Below are 23,112 nucleotides of genomic sequence, written 5' to 3'. Positions count from 1 at the left end.
GTCAACCGCAAAGTAAACTCAATCTTCAACAACCTCCCCTCCACCAACATTCATTTCACCACACCCGCAGAAGTTCGCCGAACTATAAAAAGTCGGAAGAACAAAAAAGCTCCAGGTCCCGACGGCATCACAAATTTCGCACTAAAAGCCCTCCCCCGCAAAACAATTCTGGCCCTAGTAAACCTCTTCAACACCGCCCTTCGACTGCGCCACTTCCCCAAAAGCTGGAAGCACGCCCACGTCATCGTTTTAGCCAAACCTGGCAAAGACCGGCTCCAGTGCGAAAACCACCGACCAATCAGCCTCCTCTCCAACATTGGAAAAATCTTCGAACAAATCCTCCTCACCAGGCTCCTCAAGCATTTACACGAAGTCTCTACACTTCCCGACGAGCAACACGGCTTCAGAGCTGAACATTCTACCCTTCATCAACTCCTAAGAGTCACCGAACTCATTCTCGGCGGCTTCAACTCCCAGCGGTCAACTGGCACCATATTCCTGGACATAGCCAAAGCTTTCGACAAAGTATGGCTCAACGGCCTACTTTTCAAACTCCACGACACAGGGATCGATCCCCAGCTACTCGGGACCCTAAAATCTTTCCTACATCGCCGCACCTTCCAAGTGAAGTACGGCAGTGCCCTCTCCACCACTCGCTTCATGACAGCAGGCGTCCCCCAAGGATCCCTGCTGTCCCCCACCCTCTTCAATATCTACACACACGATATTCCCCTTCCAGAAAATTCAACCCCCCACTCCAAAAAAGCAATTTACGCCGACGACACGGCCCTTCTGGCGCAATACAGTTCTCCCAGGATGATAACTTACCGACTCCAACAAGACATCAACAAACTCCAAGACTGGTATGACAAGTGGCGCATCGATGTGAACCCCTCCAAAAGTGTAGCGGTTTTCTTCTCCCATAGAAAGAACCGTTGCACCCCTTGGAGGGCTGTAACTCTTCACGGCGAAGTCATACCATGGCACAACACCGCCAAATATCTTGGAGTGACCCTTGACAAAAAACTTTCCTGGACCGCCCACATTTCAGAAACGCTTAACAAGGCCAGGAAAACCTCTAGTGCCCTCTACCCCCTCCTTCATGCAAACTCAAAAACCTCTCTTTACAATAAACTCACCATCTACCGCGCTAAAATCAGACCTACCATTACCTACGCCTCCCCCATCTGGGCCACGGGGAACACCAAACGTCTGGAACAATTCCAAAATGCAACGCTCAGACGATACACCAAAAGTCCATGGTTTGTCAGAAACTCGATAATAAATTCAGGCACGAAAATCCCCCCACTTAGGAAACACATAGTCGATCTGGCCAAAACTTTCTTCAGCAACCTAGCATCAAACCCCAACCCCAGCATCTCTAGCCTGGGTAAACCCAATCCAAGCGACACCCTCTCCAAATACCCATACCCCATCTCCATTCTACTCCCCCCCTAATGTGCGGGCTTAAAACAATATATTTTTAAAAATAAATAAATAAATCACACATACCAAAATAAAAAAAACAATCTCACATCACTCAGTCGCCTAAAGGCAGCCCGCACATAGGGCACAAAACCCCCCCTCCAGGTACCTGCGCACTTCAGACAACGAGAAAAAAAGCTCCTAACAAGAGACTTTGCACCTCGGAAAAAAAAAAAAAAAAATCCATTAGATATCAAGCAGTCAGTCAGTCATCAATCTGCCATCAGTTAACAAGGTGCTCAACGAGTGATAATCCGCGCACCTCACTTGCGCGAAGGACATTCTTCCCGGCTCTCATCATGGACTCCATCGGGACATCATCATAGCGCTTTGGCCCAGATCGCCGTTCCTGGCCAACGCTACATGGATTACAGCGCCCTGGTTCCAGCGTCTCTGACCAGCGCTTCATCCACTCACCATGACCACCACGAGGACACGCAGCATCCTCACTGGTCTGCTCAACTCCCACTCAACCGCCTAACAAGGTCCACCGCACCTTCGGCATTCTCGTCAGCACTGGAGTACTGATTGCCAAGATCGCCAGTGCCTGACAGACAACGAGTCCGGTCACCAGCGCCCGGCGTCGACTCACAGACCCGCGCTTGACCTGCCATCACAGCCAGCATCCGGAGAATACAACATCAGTCCTACGCCCACTCTCATCACGGCCCTGACTCACAAAATAAACACTCTGACCTTCACAACATCTTTCATTCCGTGCCTCCTCACCAGATCACCAAACTTCCGTTTCTAGATTCCATTTGCCAAGTGATATTTGGCCTTTTACCTATATACGTGGTGGTAGACAAACGAATATATGGCTTGTTTATTCCAAGGGCATAGAATGTGTCGAATTTACAAGAAGGCTATAATAATAATTAAAGGTTAGCATAGTACTATTCTTCTGCATGAGTTCTACAAATTTTACTTCATGATTACTGTTCCACTAAATTATTATATTCATAGAGCTATAAGCCTCGCGCGTAGATCGGATTCGGTAGTTTTAGTTAGAGCGTTGGAGGTCAATTGGGAAAAAGTAGAACCAATTTTTTCGCTTCATGTCTCATCTAAATATAAATATATCAATGCGTTTATCACGTGTTCGTTAAAGTCCGTATGGGCGTAAAATATAAATAAATATTGATAGGTAAATGAAAATTTGTATATTTTCGCTTTTTGAGAAAAATAACATCGAAGACGCATTACAATTGTCCAAATACAGTAAAAGCTTAGAAATTAAATCCAGACATTTGCATTTTACATACTAACATAATATAATTCTAAGAACTGATAACTTGACCGGAATCATTTTGTGTTTGGTGACTAAATCTGAACCAACCATCCTCTACTTCATCTCCTTTTCCTTTTCACTGCCTACAAACTCTCAAAATATCCAAATTATTGGGGATGCCATAGTCTCACTGGTTCCGGACAGTCGGGAGCAGTTGGAACTCTTGTGCGGTATAAACATTAAAAAATAACATTAATCTATGTAAATAAAAATGTAACTGTTCGTTTGTTAAAAATCTTAAATCTACGAACGTTCTTCACCGATTGCTTTGAAACTTTGAAACAACATTGCATTCGAATACGCATGTGTTATTTTATATACCTATATTATATAAATGTCACCGGTGACAGGGAAAAACATGCTTTTTTTAAAAACAGCGCCATCTGTTGGACGTGTTGAACAGCCGCAACGGGAGCAGATAAGACTCTCGTGCGGTATTGACATAAAAAGTAATAATAAAACACACACCTCGCTGATTCTGTGACGATATACGAAATCAAAAAAAAAATTTAGGTCATCTAGCGTCAGTTTATTTGAGTCGAATTTGGTGATAAAGTGGAGATTTTAATCTAAATGATCGTAAAATGAATTGCTTTTGCCGATATACTTGTAGGTACTATGTACAATATTAATATGATGATTAAAATACGTCATAATAATATAATAGCCAAAATCTGTCATCGGGGATATACTATTAATGGCAAGAATGGAAATCTATAAACTCTATTTATACCATTGTTTATAAAAACGCGTCTCGTAAGAAACAAGTTTTTTTTTAAATCCTTTTTAACTAGAAGTGATAAGTCGGTAAAAATAAAATTAAGTTATTTTTATAATAAGAGCAAAAATTATTTCTTATTACGAGACCAGCTGAGCGATGTTTATTCTAATTTCATGCAAAACTTAATTTTAGTTTTGAGACCATCTGAATAATATGTTTTTAATAAAAACGTACAGCATACAGCAGCGTACGGATGCGAGCTATTTTATTTGTTTGTCTTTTAAATGAAAAATAAAGACCTTTAAAGAATTTGATTTTTGATAACTTTGCCTAAGCAAAGTTGCCTCGAAAATCATGAAAAATCGAATTATTTAATGGCCTTTCTATATTTTATAATTTAAACCACCAATAAATAAAATATCTCACATCCGTACTAGATATTTACTTTATGTTTTTATTGAAAACAAATTATTCAGTTCGGTTATTTCGGCCTGAAATCCAAAATAAAATTTAGTTTGAATACGGGAATACAGCCGTGCAGCCGTTCCTCTTATGGTCATATAAAACGTAATGTACTTATTTTTATAGTAAGAGCTAAAATTATCATTAAATTTTGTTGTGAAACACCTGGATATTTGCGAGATTCTGAACTAAGTTAATTTTTTTTAATCTAGACATCTTTCTATTTAACATTCATAAAGATATTTTAAAAAAATAATGAGCAAAAGAAACTAACAATTTTATTAAATAAAAAAATAAAAGTCCCAAATCAAACAAATTATAAAATATTTATCTAAATTTCCCGAGAGTGTAACAGCGCCATCTGTTGAATAATAAATTTGAATCTTTGCTAGTTTTTACAGTTCTACCAAAATATTTATCTCGACATAATTGCCTACCAATAATACAGAAAGATAATACGAGCAAGATAATATTTAATGTAGGTTCCTACTTTTTTGTGAACGCATTACAAAAGGTGATTAAATTATTTTTAACTATATATTTTTTTAAATCGTAATACATAGTACCTAGTGAACAGGTAAGGCAAACTTGTAAAAAAAAAACAAAAAACTGGTAAATTATTTTGGGAATCAGCCAAAATTCATTTGTAAACTCAACAAGCTTTTCGAAAAAAAGAGGAGAAATTTTAGAATTTCGTATCTTAGCAGAGATGACTTTGAAAACGGGCTTATAGAGTGATTAAAATCAGAGATATTATGGAGCAGGCATTTTTTTGCTTCATTCTGACCTCTAAAGCACTATTTTTTTTAATTACTTATGTCCAATTGAAAAACTAAGTTTACATTATTTGTAATAAATTTAATAAGACAATAATATTTTTTTACATTATTAAGATCTGTTAATTTAGATATTTTTACGTGTGACAGCCATTTCGCCCTTTGATGGCAATAATACCAAAATATCATGAGATTAAATTTCAGGCAAAAGTCAACACAAATTTTGTAATAATGCAAATTTGAAAGCTAAAATATGTTGCATAAACATAAAAATATATAATGGAAATTTCAAAGTTTTATCTACCCGCATAATAATAATGGAAAAAAATTTTAAACATTCAAATGAGATATAGGATATTTTTTAGATATTATCTCAAAACTTGTGACCTGAACGGCGGTGAAAAATTTATATAAATAATATGGAGCTTTACAATTTTTTTTTTTATAGACACCTCACAAGAGCGCCCCCGTCTGTACAGTGTAAAGGCAGGGGAACTAGCGTTGTGAGGTGGGTTAAGGTAGTTTGTCTGTTATTCCGCTCTTTGCACAATCCAACTTCGTTGACTTGATCATATACTATCTTCCATGACATCCCAGACTTCTTGAACACATCCCTTTGGCTGTCTTATATCCTTCCAACATTCTTTTCACAATGTATCTGCTCTTTGTGTCAAAACAATCTAAGACAGCCTTTTTTATTCAGATCATTACATTAACATAGGTTTGGCGTTCTTTATGAATGTCCTCATGTACAAAACTAAAAAATTCTTGAATATTCAGAAAACATAAGTGCCAAATAATGTAGCAATATTAAAAAAATCTGCGCCCTAGTCAAAACCATGTACTCCAATGCTTCATGCTCCAATATCAGCCAAAGCCCTGATTTAAAAAAATCACTTCAAGTACAATAAAGTTAATCCCATTACTTTTTGCATAAACCTCTTAATTCCTTTCACAGGCAATGGACTTGAGAGATTGAGAAGCATATTTGACGAGCCAATTAGAGTACTAAATTGACTCATAGATTTGAATCAGACATTCATAATTTTTTTATAAATTGTGATATTATTTAGGAATCCAGGAAACAACAACTATTTAAAATAAAGGACAAAATAAATCTACTGCAGATGGTGCAGATCTATTACATAATATGAATCATTCTTAGAGATTGAGGCCTATCCAAAGTCAAAGGATCAATACATTTATTTGATAAATCTAATGTCAAGTAATAATGGATTCCATGCATATGTTATAGATAAGAAATTTCAATGTATTACAATATGACAATTCAAATTAGATCAGATTGTTTAGCCAACAGACAAAAATATTAATTTTAATTTCCACGAAACATTACTCATAATAGTAATAATACATCAATTTTATTGAATTGATATCCCATCAATCTATATTAATTATTATTAAATTATTTATATTCATGAAATATTTGTTTATAGGCCTATATTAAAATCTTTTCTAGAAAACTATGTAAATACTTGAAATGGGAACCCGCATATCGCTGAAAATCAAATTCAATAACATGCTTAATTGGGAAAGCTTCCCTTGATCTAACACTGGACCTGAAAACAAGAAGGACTCAAGGAACTAAGATTACCAACGTTTCCCTTGATCTAACACCGGACATGAAGACAAGATAGACTCAAGGAACTAAGATTACCAACGTTTCCCTTGAACTAACACCGGACATGAAGACAAGATAGACTCAAGGAACTAAGATTACCAACGTTTCCCTTGATCTAACACCGGACATGAAGACAAGATAGACTCAAGGAACTAAGATTACCAACGTTTCCCTTGAACTAACACCAGACATGAAGACAAGATAGACTCAAGGAACTAAGATTACCAACGTTTCCCTTGAACTAACACCGGACATGAAGACAAGATAGACTCAAGGAACTAAGATTACCAACGTTTCCCTTGATCTAACACCGGACATGAAGACAAGATAGACTCAAGGAACTAAGATTACCAACGTTTCCCTTGATCTAACACCGGACATGAAGACAAGATAGACTCAAGGAACTAAGATTGCCAACGTTTCCCTTGATCTAACACCGGACATGAAGACAAGATAGACTCAAGGAACTAAGATTACCAACGTTTCCCTTGAACTAAAACCAGACATGAAGACAAGATAGACTCAAGGATCTAAGATTACCAATGTTTCCCTTGATCTAACACTGGACATGAAGACAAGATAGACTCAAGGAACTAAGATTACCAAAGTTTCCCTTGATCTAACATGGGACATGAAGACAAGATAGACTCAAGGAACCGAGATTACCAACGTTAAAAGAAAGAAGAGAAAGGGGTGACTTGATTGATACTTTCAAAATTTTATCTGGACATTATAGTTGCCCTGATATTAAAGAAATCTTCACCATCAACACAAATATAAATCTCCTTGGACACTAAAAAAAATGATTAAACCATTTGCATCCAATCCTAGGAAACACAAATGCAAAAATAGTAGTGGATCCATGGAACAAACTTCACTGTTGATATTGTGAAGGAAAAAAGTAGAAGAAATAACTTGATAATATCAGAGAATCAAGAAATAATTACCAATTTGTCAGATTGTAAAGTGACAAAGGGAATAAAATAAACATTACATATAATGCAAGATAGTTAGTATATTGTATGTATTGCTAAGAATGATGAAGTGAATGAGTGATACAGACCTGGGGGGCTCTCCGAGAGGATGGTGATCCCGCTGGGGTCGACATGCGGAGGGAAGACCTCGTACAGGTCGGCTTCCTCCTCAACCACGGCAGACAGCATGCTGTGGCCCGCCTGGTGCGAGGGCATCTGACACTGACACTGGCACTCGCAGCACTCACCACCACTGACACTCTGACACTAACCAGTTACTGTCACCAGTGAGCAGAGCACTTCACCCGCAAGCCATGGGGGAGGGCCCCACTCTACGGACACAGAGGCTCCCTGAAGGGTATCATCCTCTTATATTTATCTTAGTCTAAGTCTGGTCTTGCTGCACCATTTTTAGCCTGCAATACAAATAAAAAATCCCCTTTAGATACAAAAAAAGTGTTTTTCCCTAAAGAATCAACTATTTAAATTTAAGTAATCATTAAATTTAGCGAGAGTTGTGTATTTGACCATTTTTCTTAATCAAATTTGGAATTGCCGTAGTCAGATGAAAACTTGAATTTTTGGAAATGATTTTATATTTAAATATCCAATCTGCCATTGTGCTAATCTTTGAGACATCCCCGCATATTATTTTTTGTAAAAAATAAATTTGATTTTAGTTTGTTCATGCTTATGTTACACAATTCTTGTGAGACAATTTGGTATTCAAATTCTAATGCCAGAAAGAGCCCCATACAAATAAGTACCTAATTGAGTTGCTCAACATAGCTATAAAGAGACTTAGTAATATAGTTAAAGTAATAACTGTTGGGTTAATTGCAAGCCGGTTGTAAATCTTAATTACACATTCTGGTATCTTTATGAATTAAATCTAATTTTGTGTTTTAATGTGGTCTGGCTTAACACAACAGTGATAGCGGGAAATCTTTTTGTATTTCAAGAGATTTGTCAAATGACAGGACTTGTATATTGCAAAGCAAAATGGGCCTTGGTTTACAGAAGCTTCTAGAATGCATAATATCCTTACAGGTAGCATGACAATTGTATTATACTTAAATGTCACCATATTATTTAAATTCTAAATCTATCATTCAATAAACAAATATGATACAGGAGTAAGAATATAATATGCATTTTAATGAGCTTCTTAGCACCTCTTCCTTTACAAATAAGTAGGTAATTGTAAAGATTATGAATCATTTTAATATTCCTGTGATGCTATTTAAAAATGCAGATCAAGTGATAAAAGGTGAAATAGGGCATATTCGTATTTAAGTTTGTACAACGTTTTTTAAAGAAATATTGTGCAATGATATAAAATTCGAGCGGTATTTTTCAATTGTCATTATCGGGAATCTCAGCTGATCGCCGCCGCGATGCCAACTCTACGATCTGTTCTATATTTAGAAGAAATAACATAACAACAAATAGTCGATTTTTAAATTGACCCAGAACTCTTTTAAAAGCATTGTAGTTTCACATGCCCAACCCATGCCTGTCAAGAATATTGAGGAATATTAGTTTGACATTACATAAAAATAAAAATATTAATATAATTCAGTAAATTTTAAAAAATCGTACCACTGACTTTGAAGAATAATTCACTACAAATTTAAAATTCTGGGTAATTAGACTTGAGATTTAAAGAAAAGTCATTACCTTCAAAGAGTCAAAATTGACTGGACATAAATAAGTGTTTTGTAATAAACACAACCCAACTTCGACAGAAAACCGCCAAACTTTGATCAACATGTATTGTCAGCAAATGAGAAATGTCATTATTTTGTTTACACATATCTCGCAAAAATTGTACAATAATATAAACTTAGACACATAATATTCGCGAAATAATACCGCACGACGACACGATTCATCAAACGACTCTCGCGAAAAGCTCGAAAGAAAATAATTCTCTGGATCTGCTTCTGGAAATTGACACAAGAGCGCGCTTGCGCATGTCTAGACCACACTTTAGCTAGAAAATAATAAAAAAATAAAACCTTATTTGCCACTCGAGAGACTTTAGGGGTCTGTTGTTATCCAATTTAGCGTAAATTAGACTAATACCCTTCTAAAACCAAAATCTTAAAGAAAAATAAAAGCTCTTCAGATTTTTTTTTACTTACTAGGCAGATGAAGCAAATAAGTGATTCATAGAATTTACGAATTTATAAGAGACTTATTTACAAGAAGTTGTTAGCATTCCCAGTTACAGAAAAACCAATGAGATAAAAAGCGCCATATTTAATATATATTATATTTAGCGCCGTTTTTTTGTTAACAATCACCTCAAAGGCGCTGAAAAACTTATTTCCAGTTCCTAGGCTCCTTAATTTTATTACTTAACAATCAGATTCATCAAAACATATTTATTATTTATGAACAGATATAGAAACCATACTTACCTGGCAGGTCACTTAGAATAATCACATTTTTATTAAAAGTTTACGACTGCACACAGAGGACACTATAGTAAAAACACTGTGCATTTAATTTCCTTTACTATCTTTATTACATTTTAGAAGATTAGTGGCAGCAGAGAGTTGATATTTTTTTAAAGACTGGAGAATTCAAAACTGGAGAATTTTTGAAATAACCTTCAAAAGCTTATGAATCCTTAGTTTTTACGCATTTCGTTATTTACAGTGTCGCGGACTGTGAATTGAAATGTTTCTGACTTTATGGATATGACTGTCTAAAAAGGTGAGATTTAAGTTTAGTTCTAAATTCTGTCGAGACTGGGATCATTCTTAAATCACGTGGCAATCTATTCCAGGCTTTAGGTCCTGACACTCCGATAGCAGGCTCACCAAACTTAGTATCTGATGTGCGCTTTGGTTTCTTAAACCTTTTAACGTTAGCTTTTAATGACGCTGATGATTGGGACCACTGTCATGAATTGGTATTTTCCGGAATACACATTTCCAATAAGAATTAAAGAATAAAAAATAAGCCGGAGCCATTCCGTTAAGTGATTTAAATACCATCAAGCAAAACTGGATTCTTTCGGTAAATTTGAGCGAGTGAAGATTTTTGAGATGCTCTGAAATGTGGGAGTATTTAGATACGCCGGTGATGAGTCTTGCCGCAGCATTGAAACGGATTGCAATTTGTTCATTTAATATCTGGGAGCCTTGCATATATTGCTTTACAATAATCTTGACGTAAAACAACATAATAATTGACCAGCAATTTAGTCGCCTTCTGTAGGCAGGTTTCTCCTCACTGCTTTAATTTGCCTTACTTAAAAGAACACCGTGCTTACAGTTCTGTTCACTTGAGTTGTTAGAATCCAGCAGGTAATATTATTTCAAAGTTATTATTAAAGCTAATAAAAAATTACAATAATTCAATGTAAATTTGGCCTCCGTGGTCGAAGTGTAGTGTCCCACTACCTTCAGCCTCACGACTCACGACATACCCCAATTGGGGATTCCATAGTCTCACTTGCTCCAGATGGTTGGGAGCAGTTGGGACTGTTGTGCGGTATCCACAGTAAAAAAAAAATTTCAGGATCAAAAAATCGATATGGTGATATTTTTTAGCTTCAAGATAGTCAATCATGCCATTATCATCATAATTTTCTTCTGGTGTTTCACAGTCAGGTCGGAGACCCATCGCTTAAGCAAAGTGCCTCCAGCAGCCTCAGTCCATTACAAGTACAACCTTTCCTAGCACAGTTTCTGCAGCTTTATCTGGATTTATCGAGCTGGGGAAGGCAAATAACATTTTGTATTTGATTTGACACCGCATAACCTGCTGGGGAATTCTGTTTTAATAGTAAATTAAATATTTAATATTATTTCACTCATTATTACTCCTTCACCCCACTTGCCTCTCACGAGATATCGAACAAAATGAAGCAAGAAGGGAAGAGATCCAGCACTAAGTTTTCCATATATAATGATGAGCCAAAGCATTTAGCTCAACTAGCGATGGGCATAATCGATGAATCATCGATGATTTAGTCGATCTTATTGACCATCGAAATATTTCGATTCATTGCTATGGATAAATCGAATCTGTCAAAAATCACAGTCCGAAACAATCGTTTTGAAACGTCATCGAACAAGAAATCAATTCTGTCAAAAACCATTCGAAACCAAAGTCCGAGACAATCGTTTTGAAATGTCATTGAACAAGGAATCGATTCTGTTAGAATTCATCGATTTCAAAGCAGTCACTTCCTTGGTCAGAATTAATCGATATCATAGCAGTCAGAATTACAGTCAGTCAGTTAAGTAGTGTACAAACTTTTTCAAAAACTTTGTACAAAAGCCTGAAGATATTGATCTAGTGAGTGGTTTATTATACTCTGTCCGCGGCTACTGCTCCCGCTAAACTCCGAGCGATTAAATCGATTAATCATTCGATTCTTTTTAAGTTTCTAAATGTTTCGATCCTGCCCATCACTAAGCTCAACTTCAGGCTGTTCGTTTTGTCACTTTGGTGAATATTATTGGCAATTGGTGTGTCAATTTGAATTTTGACAGTACTCATAATCATCTTATTTTTTAAACTAAAACTTTACTTTAAATAATAAACCTCGTTACACCGCCTAAATCGAAATTAGTTTTTGGTTTGTTCAGATTTTAATCGGAAAATACGTTTTATTTGAAAACCAACATCAACAGGATTATATTTTCAAGTTTTGTTACATTGAAGTTATTTATTTTCACTGATCACCATGGTTGACCCAGATCCACCGGAAGAAAATGTTACAACTAAAAAGGAAGACATAAGAGGAGACGCAATTGGCAATACGGCGTACAGCGAAAGTTTTGTTTTAAATATGTTATTGAAACTAAACACACTCGAATATCTCGACGAGGACAGTTTAGTGGAATATGTTGATAAAGAACTATGTCTTTTATGGGATATGACATCTGAAGGAGATGTAACCGATTTTTTGGTCAATCAGAATGTTATGCAAATATTCTGTGATGTTTTGAAAGCGAACTACAGCGCAAGGTTAACAGAAGCTCTCATAGGCACCATGGCCAATATGTGCTGCCATAAAAAAGCTGTTGAAAAGGTCATAAGTTGTCCGCCTATTAGGAAGTTCGTTTGCAATTACATATCTTGCGATGATGGTCTCGTCATTATTCAAGTAATGAGATTTATATATAACAACATCCACAGCGATTACATCTACATGACTTCTTGGCTTCAGTTTATGATTGATAATGATTTTACACATAAAATTAATCAAATTCTTACTAATTCGCTGAATGAAAATTTACTTCTCCAGACTCTTGAAACCATTAATTGTATGTGCTTGGCTGAGACCCACGTCTCAGATAAGAACCTTTTTAAACGAACATTTTTGAATAAGGATTTTATTGTGGCAACTCTAGTAGCACTTGAAGAAATTACAATAATATTTAATGAAACTGGAAACACGCATTTGGAAAGAGTTGAAATTCTATTCCTGTCTGTGCATGCTGTAATAACTGGTTTTGATAACCGACAATCATCTGTATATCGAGATCACTTGCCAAATCTTCTAAAGGTTGTTAATACTATTTTGATCAAATTCATGCAGACTAATAATGAAGCCATTGTGGATGTTATTGACTCTATTACATCTTCCTTGCCTATATTTCATGACGCTAATCTACAAGAATCACGAGACCTTACTCTCAACTTGTTACAACTATGGAAAAAAGTTCATTTTTGTCTTTCAAACAAATCAAATAATGCAGAATTGAACGATAGTTATAACTTGGACAAAGATCTGGAAGATTTATTGCCCCAGTATTTTGTACGGGTGTTTGATCCGTTAGTCACCCCGAGTAACCTATTGCACCTAACCCTCGGGAATCTGGACAGAGATCAAATGGCTTTTTTATCTTACAAAATAAAGGAATTGATCAATTTTCGTGAGTCGATTCCTCTTTATTACAATAGAATAGCCATGCTACTAGATGATATTGTATATAATTTATAGTCATTTACCATTGAAATAGAATAAGACTTCTTCAAACCTGAAAATGATCCCAACCAATCAATAACCCAGAAAACCATTCTGAAGATGTGTAATTTGGCACCCGTCACAATACGTAGTGCCTATTTTGAAGGTGTAAGAAACATTGTGCTTGTAAATCATCTTGTAAATGTGTCAAGTTGTTGAATGTTGTATTTTTAATTTTATTTAGATGACTGGTGTAAATATATATTATTCATACTTGTGCATAGTATTAGATATAATTTATAAAATTTTCACTTGTAAATTTAAAATATTCACCTAATCTACATATTTTATAGTGACTAAATTATTTTTATTATGTAATATTTGTATTGTATGACAAAGTACTGCTATTTATATAATAAAATAAATTAATATTGCAATTTTGTATTACTTCTTTGGTTTAATGACTAATTTGACCGGTCAGTGGCTGAGTTGGCATCGCATTGTGGCATCGTGAGTTCAATTCCTCTGCTGGCTCCTCGTCGTGAGTTCAAGTCCCCCATTGCGACTTAACAATATTTTCCGCTTACTATGGGTGGTAGTAGGAGATTTTTAAATTATTGTCAGGTTATGAGTTACCCGGGAATGTACATCTTTCTTTAAAAAAAAATAGTAATTCTCCCAATAATAATTCTCCTTTCATAGTGTGGATTGACTTGATGATCATTTGTGGAAAAGTGTGTGGAAGGGTTTAGTTTTTCCTGTGGGGAAGATTTAACCCGGACATAAAGTCGGAAATTATAATATAATAAGAAATTATAGTATATTTTTTATATATTATAATTTACGACTTTATGTCTGGGATAAATCTTCCCCACAGGAAAAAACTAAACCCTTCCACACACTTTTTCACAAATGATCATCTAGTCAATCCACATTACGCAAGTGCATTATACAAACATAATAAATACAAAATAATACAAAACAACACGTCAAATCACCAGAGATCAAATGGGAAAATAATTCACCGACTCCAAATATTTTCATATCAGAGGGTTCGGCTCGGTAGAACTTCTTTCTAATTGGACCTATAAATCTTACTGATCCCTTAATATAAATATTTAAAAAAAAAATCGTAATCCTACATGTATTTAAAATGGCTGATTTTTGCATTTTTATGTATAAATTCTTTGACAGATCTAATACGCCTAAATTTTGAATGAGAGAGCTATTATTATATTTTTCATTATTTTGGCTATTATTTTATATTATGTGATGATGAAAGTTAAACTTTTAGATGTCCAAAAGTATTGCTTTATTTTCAATATCTTTTTTCCCCGTATCATTATTATTTTGTGTACATATATATTTGAACCTTTTTCTTACGTAATATCTCTCAATATTTTTACTTTCATATATATTATGTATTACACGCAATGAATAAAAAAATACCCTAATGCTACGTATTCATACGCGAGCCAAACCTCAACATATGGGAAAAGACGTAAATGTATATGTACCAAAAGAGACTGGACATACCAATAAAAACCCTGTCCAAATGGTAGCACAAAAATGGCTGCCAAGATGGCGGCAACTTCAGACCTTTCCATGGTTATTATTAACAGGCTTGGCATTTGGGGGAAACAATAACTATCTCTAACTTTTTATCATCAATTTCATTTAAATAAAACGCATTTTTGTTTGTACAATACTGTATTAAGTATAATAGTTTTTCCAGCAAGCCTAGGAAATCGTAATAATAATCAATTTTCAAAATGTAGATACGTAATTTTTCATGTTATGTATTATTATTATTTATTTTTTTACTCCATAACCTAATAAACATAATTATTCCAACATATAATGTGGTCGGCAATGCTTCATCCATTGAGTTACATTCAATGTTCTGTTGACAAAACATTCTTCAAAATGTTTTGAACACAGAAGAGTTCTTGGTTGACTTCCAACCTCAGGTCGCATAGCTATGAAGCACCTTTTATTCACTGCTAAGGGGAACCCCTTGGAAATCTGAAAAGTCCGCTTATGTCATAGACATGCTATACATGTACCTTTGGAAGGTGCTAAACAAAATAAATTGTAACGCAACCTGGGCAGTGGCGGCTCGTGACATTTGGGAGTAAAGTACAGGAACGTTCAACGTCTTCACCATTGCGGAACACATCCATAATTCCGGTCTCCACCAATGCGGTGTCGAGCCACCGACTTTATCACCTCCACCACCCCACCGCCGTCATCGCCACTTACACCTGGTGTGATCTTCGACATGGAGTATTCGCCGCGGACAATATCCACCGACGCGGTGTCGATCTTCGGCCCAGGGAATTCACCTTCGATCTAGATCCACCCACTGCATGAGCTTCAGTCCGGAATCATCTCACAACTGCACTGACTCAAATAAACGCTGTGGCCCTCACAACCTATTTTATTTGTCTCCTTACCAAATCCCCAAAAAAAACATTTTTTGGTAAGGCAGTAAATAAAAAGAGGTAGCTATGTTAAGAAATATATATTTACTATCATATAAGATTGTTAAATAAAAGAAAAATTTGCATATTCTAAACTTTATAATTTAACATGTCGTCACCTTAAAGCAATAGTGGGATATCTTAAAAAATGCTGTTCTGAGATAATAGGACTTTTAGGTTTGCGTGAGCTATAGCAGTATCAAATTAACTAATCTTGCAGATTAATGATATGGTATAAGAGAGGTAAATTATTTAACATCAACACAAAATTGTAATAATAGAAAAATAATTAATTTTTTCATACTAATTTTGACAAAGTATACGTAAATCTGGAAATATCTCACTGTTGCGTGGAGTGTTTGGTAATCATCTCAAATTATCTCAGTGTAGCATAGTAATAATATTACGAGTTTAGATGGATAAATGAATTGTTCCTCGGGAGATTTTTTCAATGTGGACGACTGTTTCAGGCTAATAATTGCTTAAAATAATTAATAATTGCTTAAAATAATTAATTATTCTTATTTCTGCATGTTTTTCCATGATGTTTATAATCATAAATACATTTTCAACAGTACACACCCACTCACTCCTATAGTTTGTCAATACGACAATTGACGATAGTAAGGTGGAATAAAAATGAAAAAAATATATATCTGTGCTTATAAATTTATTTATGAGAAGCGTGATATAATGTATGTAACAAAAATAACAGAAAAACCTTAAGAATAAAAGTATGTAACAAAATTAACATAAAACCAAGAATAAAAAGTAGGTATGTATCAAAAATAACAGAAAACCTTTAGAATAAAAAGTATGTAATTTTTTTTACAGAAAACTTTAAGAACAAAAAAATAAAACAAATATGTGTTGATTCCCTGGAAACCTACAATGAACCTTCATCGTTATTTTCTTCTTGTACATCGCAGTCTGTATTAGCAGTATTAATTAATTCAAAACAAATTATGAGGTTTTTTTGGTATAACACCACTTTGGCAAACAAATAAGAAATCACGATTTTTATTCGGTGGAATTGTAGGTGGAACTGTATAAGCTGGTCCTAGAATTATACTATTCTCATTCCGAACATTCTTTAGTCGCTCTCTCACATTAATACTCTGATTAAATGGATCCTCGGTGTAGGTGCTTTTGTATTTGATAACTGACGGTTCGTCTTTAGTGATCTGTAAAATCTTAACTTTATTCGAAATACATTTATTTTTGTCCATGTTTATTGAGAAATTTTTTCCAGTCTTCTCACATACCTTCTTCCAGTCAATGAAGTCCGTTGTTTCCATTTCTGTTAACTTATAACGAGGTTCATTCTTCTTGGAACACTTTATGATCATCGCTAACTCCGTTGGTATAAATATTAGGCCTTGTTTTAAAACCCTGACCTTTTCTCTGTCGATGCAATAATGAATGGAGTCTCCTTCGTTCTCTGAGTGCCCAACAATTAGGTATACATGGGTGATGATTTGAATATCAAGTGTTCATAGTGCATGCATGTACATAGAAAATAAATAAAATTGTTTTTATTCTGTGCCACACAGTTATCAGAATAAAAGATCACTTCCCGTTTCCCTTGGCAAAGGTCTTTTAAAAATGTGTACACGCAGGTAGACATTTCAACTGCGCATCTTTTAGCTACACCCTCATGCCGCATGTAACAATGGCCCTGTCGTGTTTGGTATTGTAAATACAGAAGTTATAACGTTTAACTTGTTTTTATAAAAAAATAGATATATTGCCATTTGGCAACGGCATAACAGCTTGAAAGTCATAAATGGCAACTACAGTATCATCAGTGGTCTTGGTAATGTTTTTATCTTTTTCTTGTCGAGATAGCTTTACATTCTGAATGTGTTCAGAATATTTTTATTTTTGCTAATTTCTCATTTGCAGTACTATAGTTGTATTATACACAAAATGCGCAAAGGTTCTTTTTTGGTTTAAAAAAAAAATATTGAATTTGGTATTGAATATTTTCCTGTATGTAGAGTGTGTAACATAGAGATTACCTACCGAGACACACTTCTATTTGTATAAATTGTATATCTTTTGGATATTTGGAGATCCGAGCTGATCCTGCACGACAATAGTGCGATTCCATTCTACTAAAGCTGTTGATGTGATTCATAACACCATCAACTAAATCATCCTTTTGCAGGAAGCTGTCTGTTTTCTTTTTTATTGCAGTGCTTATGGTATTATTGCTTATATCTAAGGTTGCCATAAAAAAATCTTACATATACATACATATGTTATGTCCATCTCTCTCAAAATAATAACCACTATTAGCGAGCATTCATGGAATCATAAATATTAAAATATTTTAAACGATCAACTTCCAAAACAGATTCAGAACATTTGTATTTACAATTAGTACACAGTACAGGCTAAATTTGTTTTGCTCTGCGTATCTTTCCTGACTTTGCTACATACTCCTGACCAGTATTCACCTTCAGTTTCTTTATTTTTCTCTTCCAAGATCACCCAACTTGTTGAAAACTATAGAGCTACAGTGAGACAATAAATTTATTTCAGTATTTTAAACGACCTTTTGAAAGCAACAGTGGGACAACATCAATATCTCAGTGTTGCTCTGAGTGACCGAACATTTCAATACTGAGATTTTACTTGTAACACTGGCAATTTTTTTTTTATAAAATATCCCAGTAATGCATCATGTAGAGCTCAAAATTTTACATCGAACTGCATACTTATCTCAAAAGTGTATTTTTCGAAGATATCCCACTATTGCTTTAAGGTGACGATGTGGTTCCTTGATATTTCATCAAAATGAAAATTCAACACACCTTTAAAAAGTAATATAGAGTAATTAAAAGTGATGAAACAAAAACTGTGTTTAATACATAGTTACATGTAACCTATTTAACCTAGTTTTTGTTACATTATTTACACCCTTTTTTGTAGGTGTGTTGAATTGTCATTTATATCATCTACTTTGATTATATACCCGGTCACCATTTTGTGTATACGTGGCTTGTTAGGACATGTGTGACAGTACTCACTGGTTGCAGTCTGCCACCTTTTTCGAGCAGACCAAACAGTTCCTCTTGGGACCTTTTCTCAAAATATGCATGTTTCCATTGAGCCTGGTCTCTGATGGAGTGGAAGTAGAAAGTCTATTTTGAGGCTTTTTTTACTCGCACACTAATTGATCTACTAAAATATCAAATGGCTCACTGGTTTTTCTTTGTTATATTTTTTAATAAATTTACAACGAAAGTATGAGTTAATGGAACATATCTCCATCCCCAAAAAAAGAGTTTAGGCCACCATTTCAGCGATTTTCTTAGGATGATGCAAACTAATCAGCACGATCTATCCCACCCATGGATTTAGTATTATCAATGATAACGTTTCTATATATTATATTATTTTTTTAAATATTACAATTTGGCAATTTTTCAACTACCATGCCCGTATTATCATGATTTATGTAAGAATAACAAAATAATATTTTGTAGAACAAATAATAAACCACGAGGGAAAAGGACACGTTATGGTGAAACAATACATATTACGGAAAGCATATTAGAAATAAAAATAAAGATTAAACTGATTGATAAAAAGATATTTTAAAATAAAAATATTAAAATATGTGCAAAATTATACCAATTGATAATTTTTTTTTTCTTTACACAGGTCAATCGTGGTAAATACTTATCTAGAAATGTACATATTTAGTTTGGTTATCCATGATGACGCCACCACCTTTTGTCATCCTTCTAATGGATGTGGTTAATTCTTTTGATTGAAATTTTGTTACACCCAATTCAATTTGGGAGGCAGATTTGCGGGTACCGCCGCCCAATCAGGAACCATTTATTGGATAACCAGCAGCTCTGCCATAGGTCACCCCAAGTGGTTCGCTACGTTTGGTGTTTTAGCAGGGGTGCGCGGGTTCATCGAGTGAGGTCTGTTCAGGATGCGCCAGCCGGCCCTGAGGTAAATTATTTTCCTCAAGCATAGACTAAATACAACTAGACTAGGTGTAACCAGTGAAAAATAACACCAACTCAATTTTGTTTTGGTTCACGTGCACATTTATGAAAAGGCGCACGCATTGTGTCGCAATGAGAAATTGCAACTGTGCATTGCGTTTTACCTTTTGTTGGTCTAGAGTTAAGCTATTTTGCTTGTCAGCTATGCTGGGCAAGTTCATTTTTTCAATCACAAAAATAACCCAGTTCCAAATATTTTAGATTGCACATATCGCGGACTTTATTTTAGGAAATGTAATCAGCTATCTGAATACAAAAAAATATAAATACCTTACCGATAGATTGAAGGCAGCGCATCAACAAATATCAGAAATTAATAGAATTTCACTAACGACAAGTAAATTTTCTGACGTCATTTTTCAAACTAGTCACATTCCTGACGTCATGCAGTGTGTTATACGCTTTTAACGAATACATATAAACAATACTACATGACACGAGCATGCAACATGATAATTATTGATGTGTTGGTTGAAATCAAGCGTTTTTACTTGATACGCGCAAAAAACTTCAGAAGTATGGGTTATTTTTTAGTCTTGTCTCTATTCAGGGTTGTATTAAGTCCACAATTATGTGTGTGTTAAATTATATGAAAAAATCGCGTCGTTGAGTAATTTATTTTGTGTTAAATATTTTAATTACATTTTTCTTTTCATTAAAAAAATTTATATTACAAAGTATTTATATATATATATATATATTTTTTTTTTATTATAACTATTGCTGTAGAGGTGATGAAGGTGGTGGAAGATATGTTACATGAAAAGGAACGTTCATGTAGGCTTAAAATGTTACGTACAGGAATAAATATTTTCTATATACATTCCGATAATTATTCTTAAAATGTCTAATTTTCGCTTAGGTTTCCCCACAAACCGAGAAAAAATTGAGAAATGGATATAAGCAATCCGGATTCAATTTTGTGAAAATAACTCGGTAATATTTATTATATATATTGTATATTTAAAAATACGGAAAAAAGAGTTTTTGCTAATTTATTTAAAAAAGCAGATTGCAGGCCTTTAACTAACGAATGAACAGGTTTCTGGTTGAAATTTTAGTCAATTTCGAATACATTAATTATCACGATGTCGGAACAGAGTTTTTCTAATTTATTTAAAAAAGGGATTGCAGGCCCTTAACGAATGAATTAACAGGTTTCCTGTTAAATTGTTAGTAAATTTCGAATACATTAATTATCACGATATCGGAACACGTTGACCGTACCATCATCAGGAAACCATGTGTGCTCAAATCATTTTCATCCCAAACGTTTAGACTGCAATTTCCTTCAGGTCCTTTATAATCTTTGAGCATGCTGTGTGGAGGAGAGAATGTAATATACCCACAAATTAGGTTTTGTTGCTTAATCTGAGAAAGGTTATTTTAATTACTGGTTGTTATTATCTAGCTTTGATTAAGGACCATCTATATATTTCACAAAAACGGCACTACAAAAATAAACCGAATAGGCATTTCTCTGAAATCGTATGACATTACAGCAGTTAATATACTAAATAAATGTCGGTCCGATCGGCATGAATTTGGCAAGGTTGTTGGCGCAGTTCACTCCAATCCTTGGGAAGGAAGGTACAATCATATTTTTTTCCGTAGATATGTAAAGTTGTGCTTATATTTAAAAAAAGGAGATAAACACAATGTATAAAAAATGTAAAAGCTTATTTAATGGGCATAAATAAATTGATATTATTACCATGTAACCCCCACCCTCCCTTGTCCCACCCCACCACACCCTCTATGAAGCTCTGTCCTCGTCTAATATGATTTCTCTCGCTTTATTTTAATATTATATTTTATAAATTATTCATGTTTGTACCTAGACTAGTTTTTTATAATGCTGTCTTATAAACAAAGCGGTTAAAACAAAATAACTTTTCATTTGATTAAAGTGTCAAGCCACAAAGTAAAAGCTTTCTTTGATAATTATATACTATTTTATATAAATAATTTTGTAAATTCATAAAACTTCTACTCAATAGTAAATATGTGTACGTTTCCCGCTTTGGTTCAATATGTAGTGCACAGAGTCCAAAACATAAAATCTGAAAATAATAATCATTTTGTGTTATTTATTAGTCCTTTACCTGATTCAGACCTGGTTTAACAAAAAAATGTTAGTATGGTGACTTTGTATTCAAATTACAACAACACCTCGGTAACAAAATGAACGCTGTTCCTTGGCTTCGCTTACGAGTTTGAACGCTTGTACAAGGAGTTTAAACAGAGTTGGGTTGTTAAGTTCATCTCCATATTTGTGACGTACGCTGTCTCTATTGGCTGACAAATGAACAAACTACATGATGAGATTTTAGGAATAACGTTGTGCTGTGTTTTATATTGTATGGAACACGTGTTTATATTATCTAGGCTTTCTAAGCGAGGCGGCGGAATTCGATGGAGAGTTGAATTGTGAAATTACTGCTACGAGGGGTTATTTTTTAAATGAATTTAACTAGACAGGGCTAATCTAGTATTATACATCAATGTCCTCAAGGCCTCCTGTGGGGTTGATGTGAAAATAAAACCCAAACTTTTTGACAGCATCTTTAAGAAATATAATGGACAATAATAATTTTTTTTACAAATAACTGTTACATATTTCAGGGTATGTAGTATAAATATACAGCTATTCTTGTGTTTGGTGACATAATTTCACTAAAAATAAAATGATATACAAAATAATGTTTAGTTTTTAAAAAACAGCAGAGAAAAAATGCATTAAATAAACGTATTTAATCCATCACTTCTTAAAAGTCTATTATTATACTACCATTATTAACCTCTAGTGTGCCAAGGAATACACCGCAGATAGAAATAAATTTAATTTGCTTGACAAGGAAATAATCTATCTTACTAATCCTAGCATGTCGTTTAGCTTTTCGTTTTCTTGCAAACATATACATATATTTTATCTGTGAATAAGCGCGTTGCAAATTCTGTGTCAAATGTAATAATTTTCATTTGCAAAAGTCATACTGTATTTATTCACAGGAAAGTATTATATTTTTTGCTTTTTTGGAAATAGGCGGAAATATAATAAAACTCGAAAATATTTTCATATTTCTTCATTATAATTATATTTTTTTATAACTTTAGACAGAAAAAAACTTCTCACTGAATAGTAGCTATTCTGTGGAAACTACATAGGACAGATATACACGATTTTTATTAATATATAAACTCATTATCTGTTAAGACGGTAGGTACAATTTACAAAAAGATAATTTCATAATAACAAGTAAGTAATTATGAAAGTTTAATTATCCGGTGCCTTTCGGACCATTCGGCATTTTA

At 34.3% G+C, this 23,112-nt stretch overlaps 2 protein-coding genes across 5 annotated transcripts in view; one reads left to right on the top strand and one right to left on the bottom strand.

The window, feature by feature from the left end:
• Positions 1–9,254, bottom strand: part of sky (GTPase-activating protein skywalker) — a 206,165-nt gene extending 196,911 nt beyond the window's left edge. For all 4 annotated transcript variants that reach the window (XM_089630948.1, XM_089630956.1, XM_089630954.1 and 1 more), the window contains exons 1-2: positions 8,951–9,254; positions 7,438–7,764 (exon numbers count right to left, since the gene is read on the bottom strand). In XM_089630948.1, the coding sequence (XP_089487074.1) occupies positions 7,438–7,564 (127 nt within the window). In that variant the 5' untranslated portion in view covers positions 7,565–7,764; positions 8,951–9,254. The remainder of the gene's footprint in view (positions 1–7,437; positions 7,765–8,950) is intronic.
• Positions 9,255–11,832: 2,578 nt separating this feature from the next.
• Positions 11,833–13,637, top strand: LOC149424704 (uncharacterized). Its single transcript, XM_089631475.1, has one exon. The coding sequence runs from the start codon at positions 12,057–12,059 to the stop codon at positions 13,317–13,319; it is 1,263 nt and encodes a 420-aa protein (XP_089487601.1). The 5' UTR covers positions 11,833–12,056; the 3' UTR covers positions 13,320–13,637.
• The last annotated feature ends 9,475 nt before the right edge of the window (positions 13,638–23,112 follow it).

This window comes from Hesperophylax consimilis, chromosome 4, assembly GCF_061612785.1.
Source record: "Hesperophylax consimilis isolate HC1 chromosome 4, BYU_Hcon_1.0, whole genome shotgun sequence".
NCBI lineage: Eukaryota > Metazoa > Arthropoda > Insecta > Trichoptera > Limnephilidae > Hesperophylax > Hesperophylax consimilis.
This window is presented reverse-complemented; position numbering and strand designations above follow the sequence as displayed.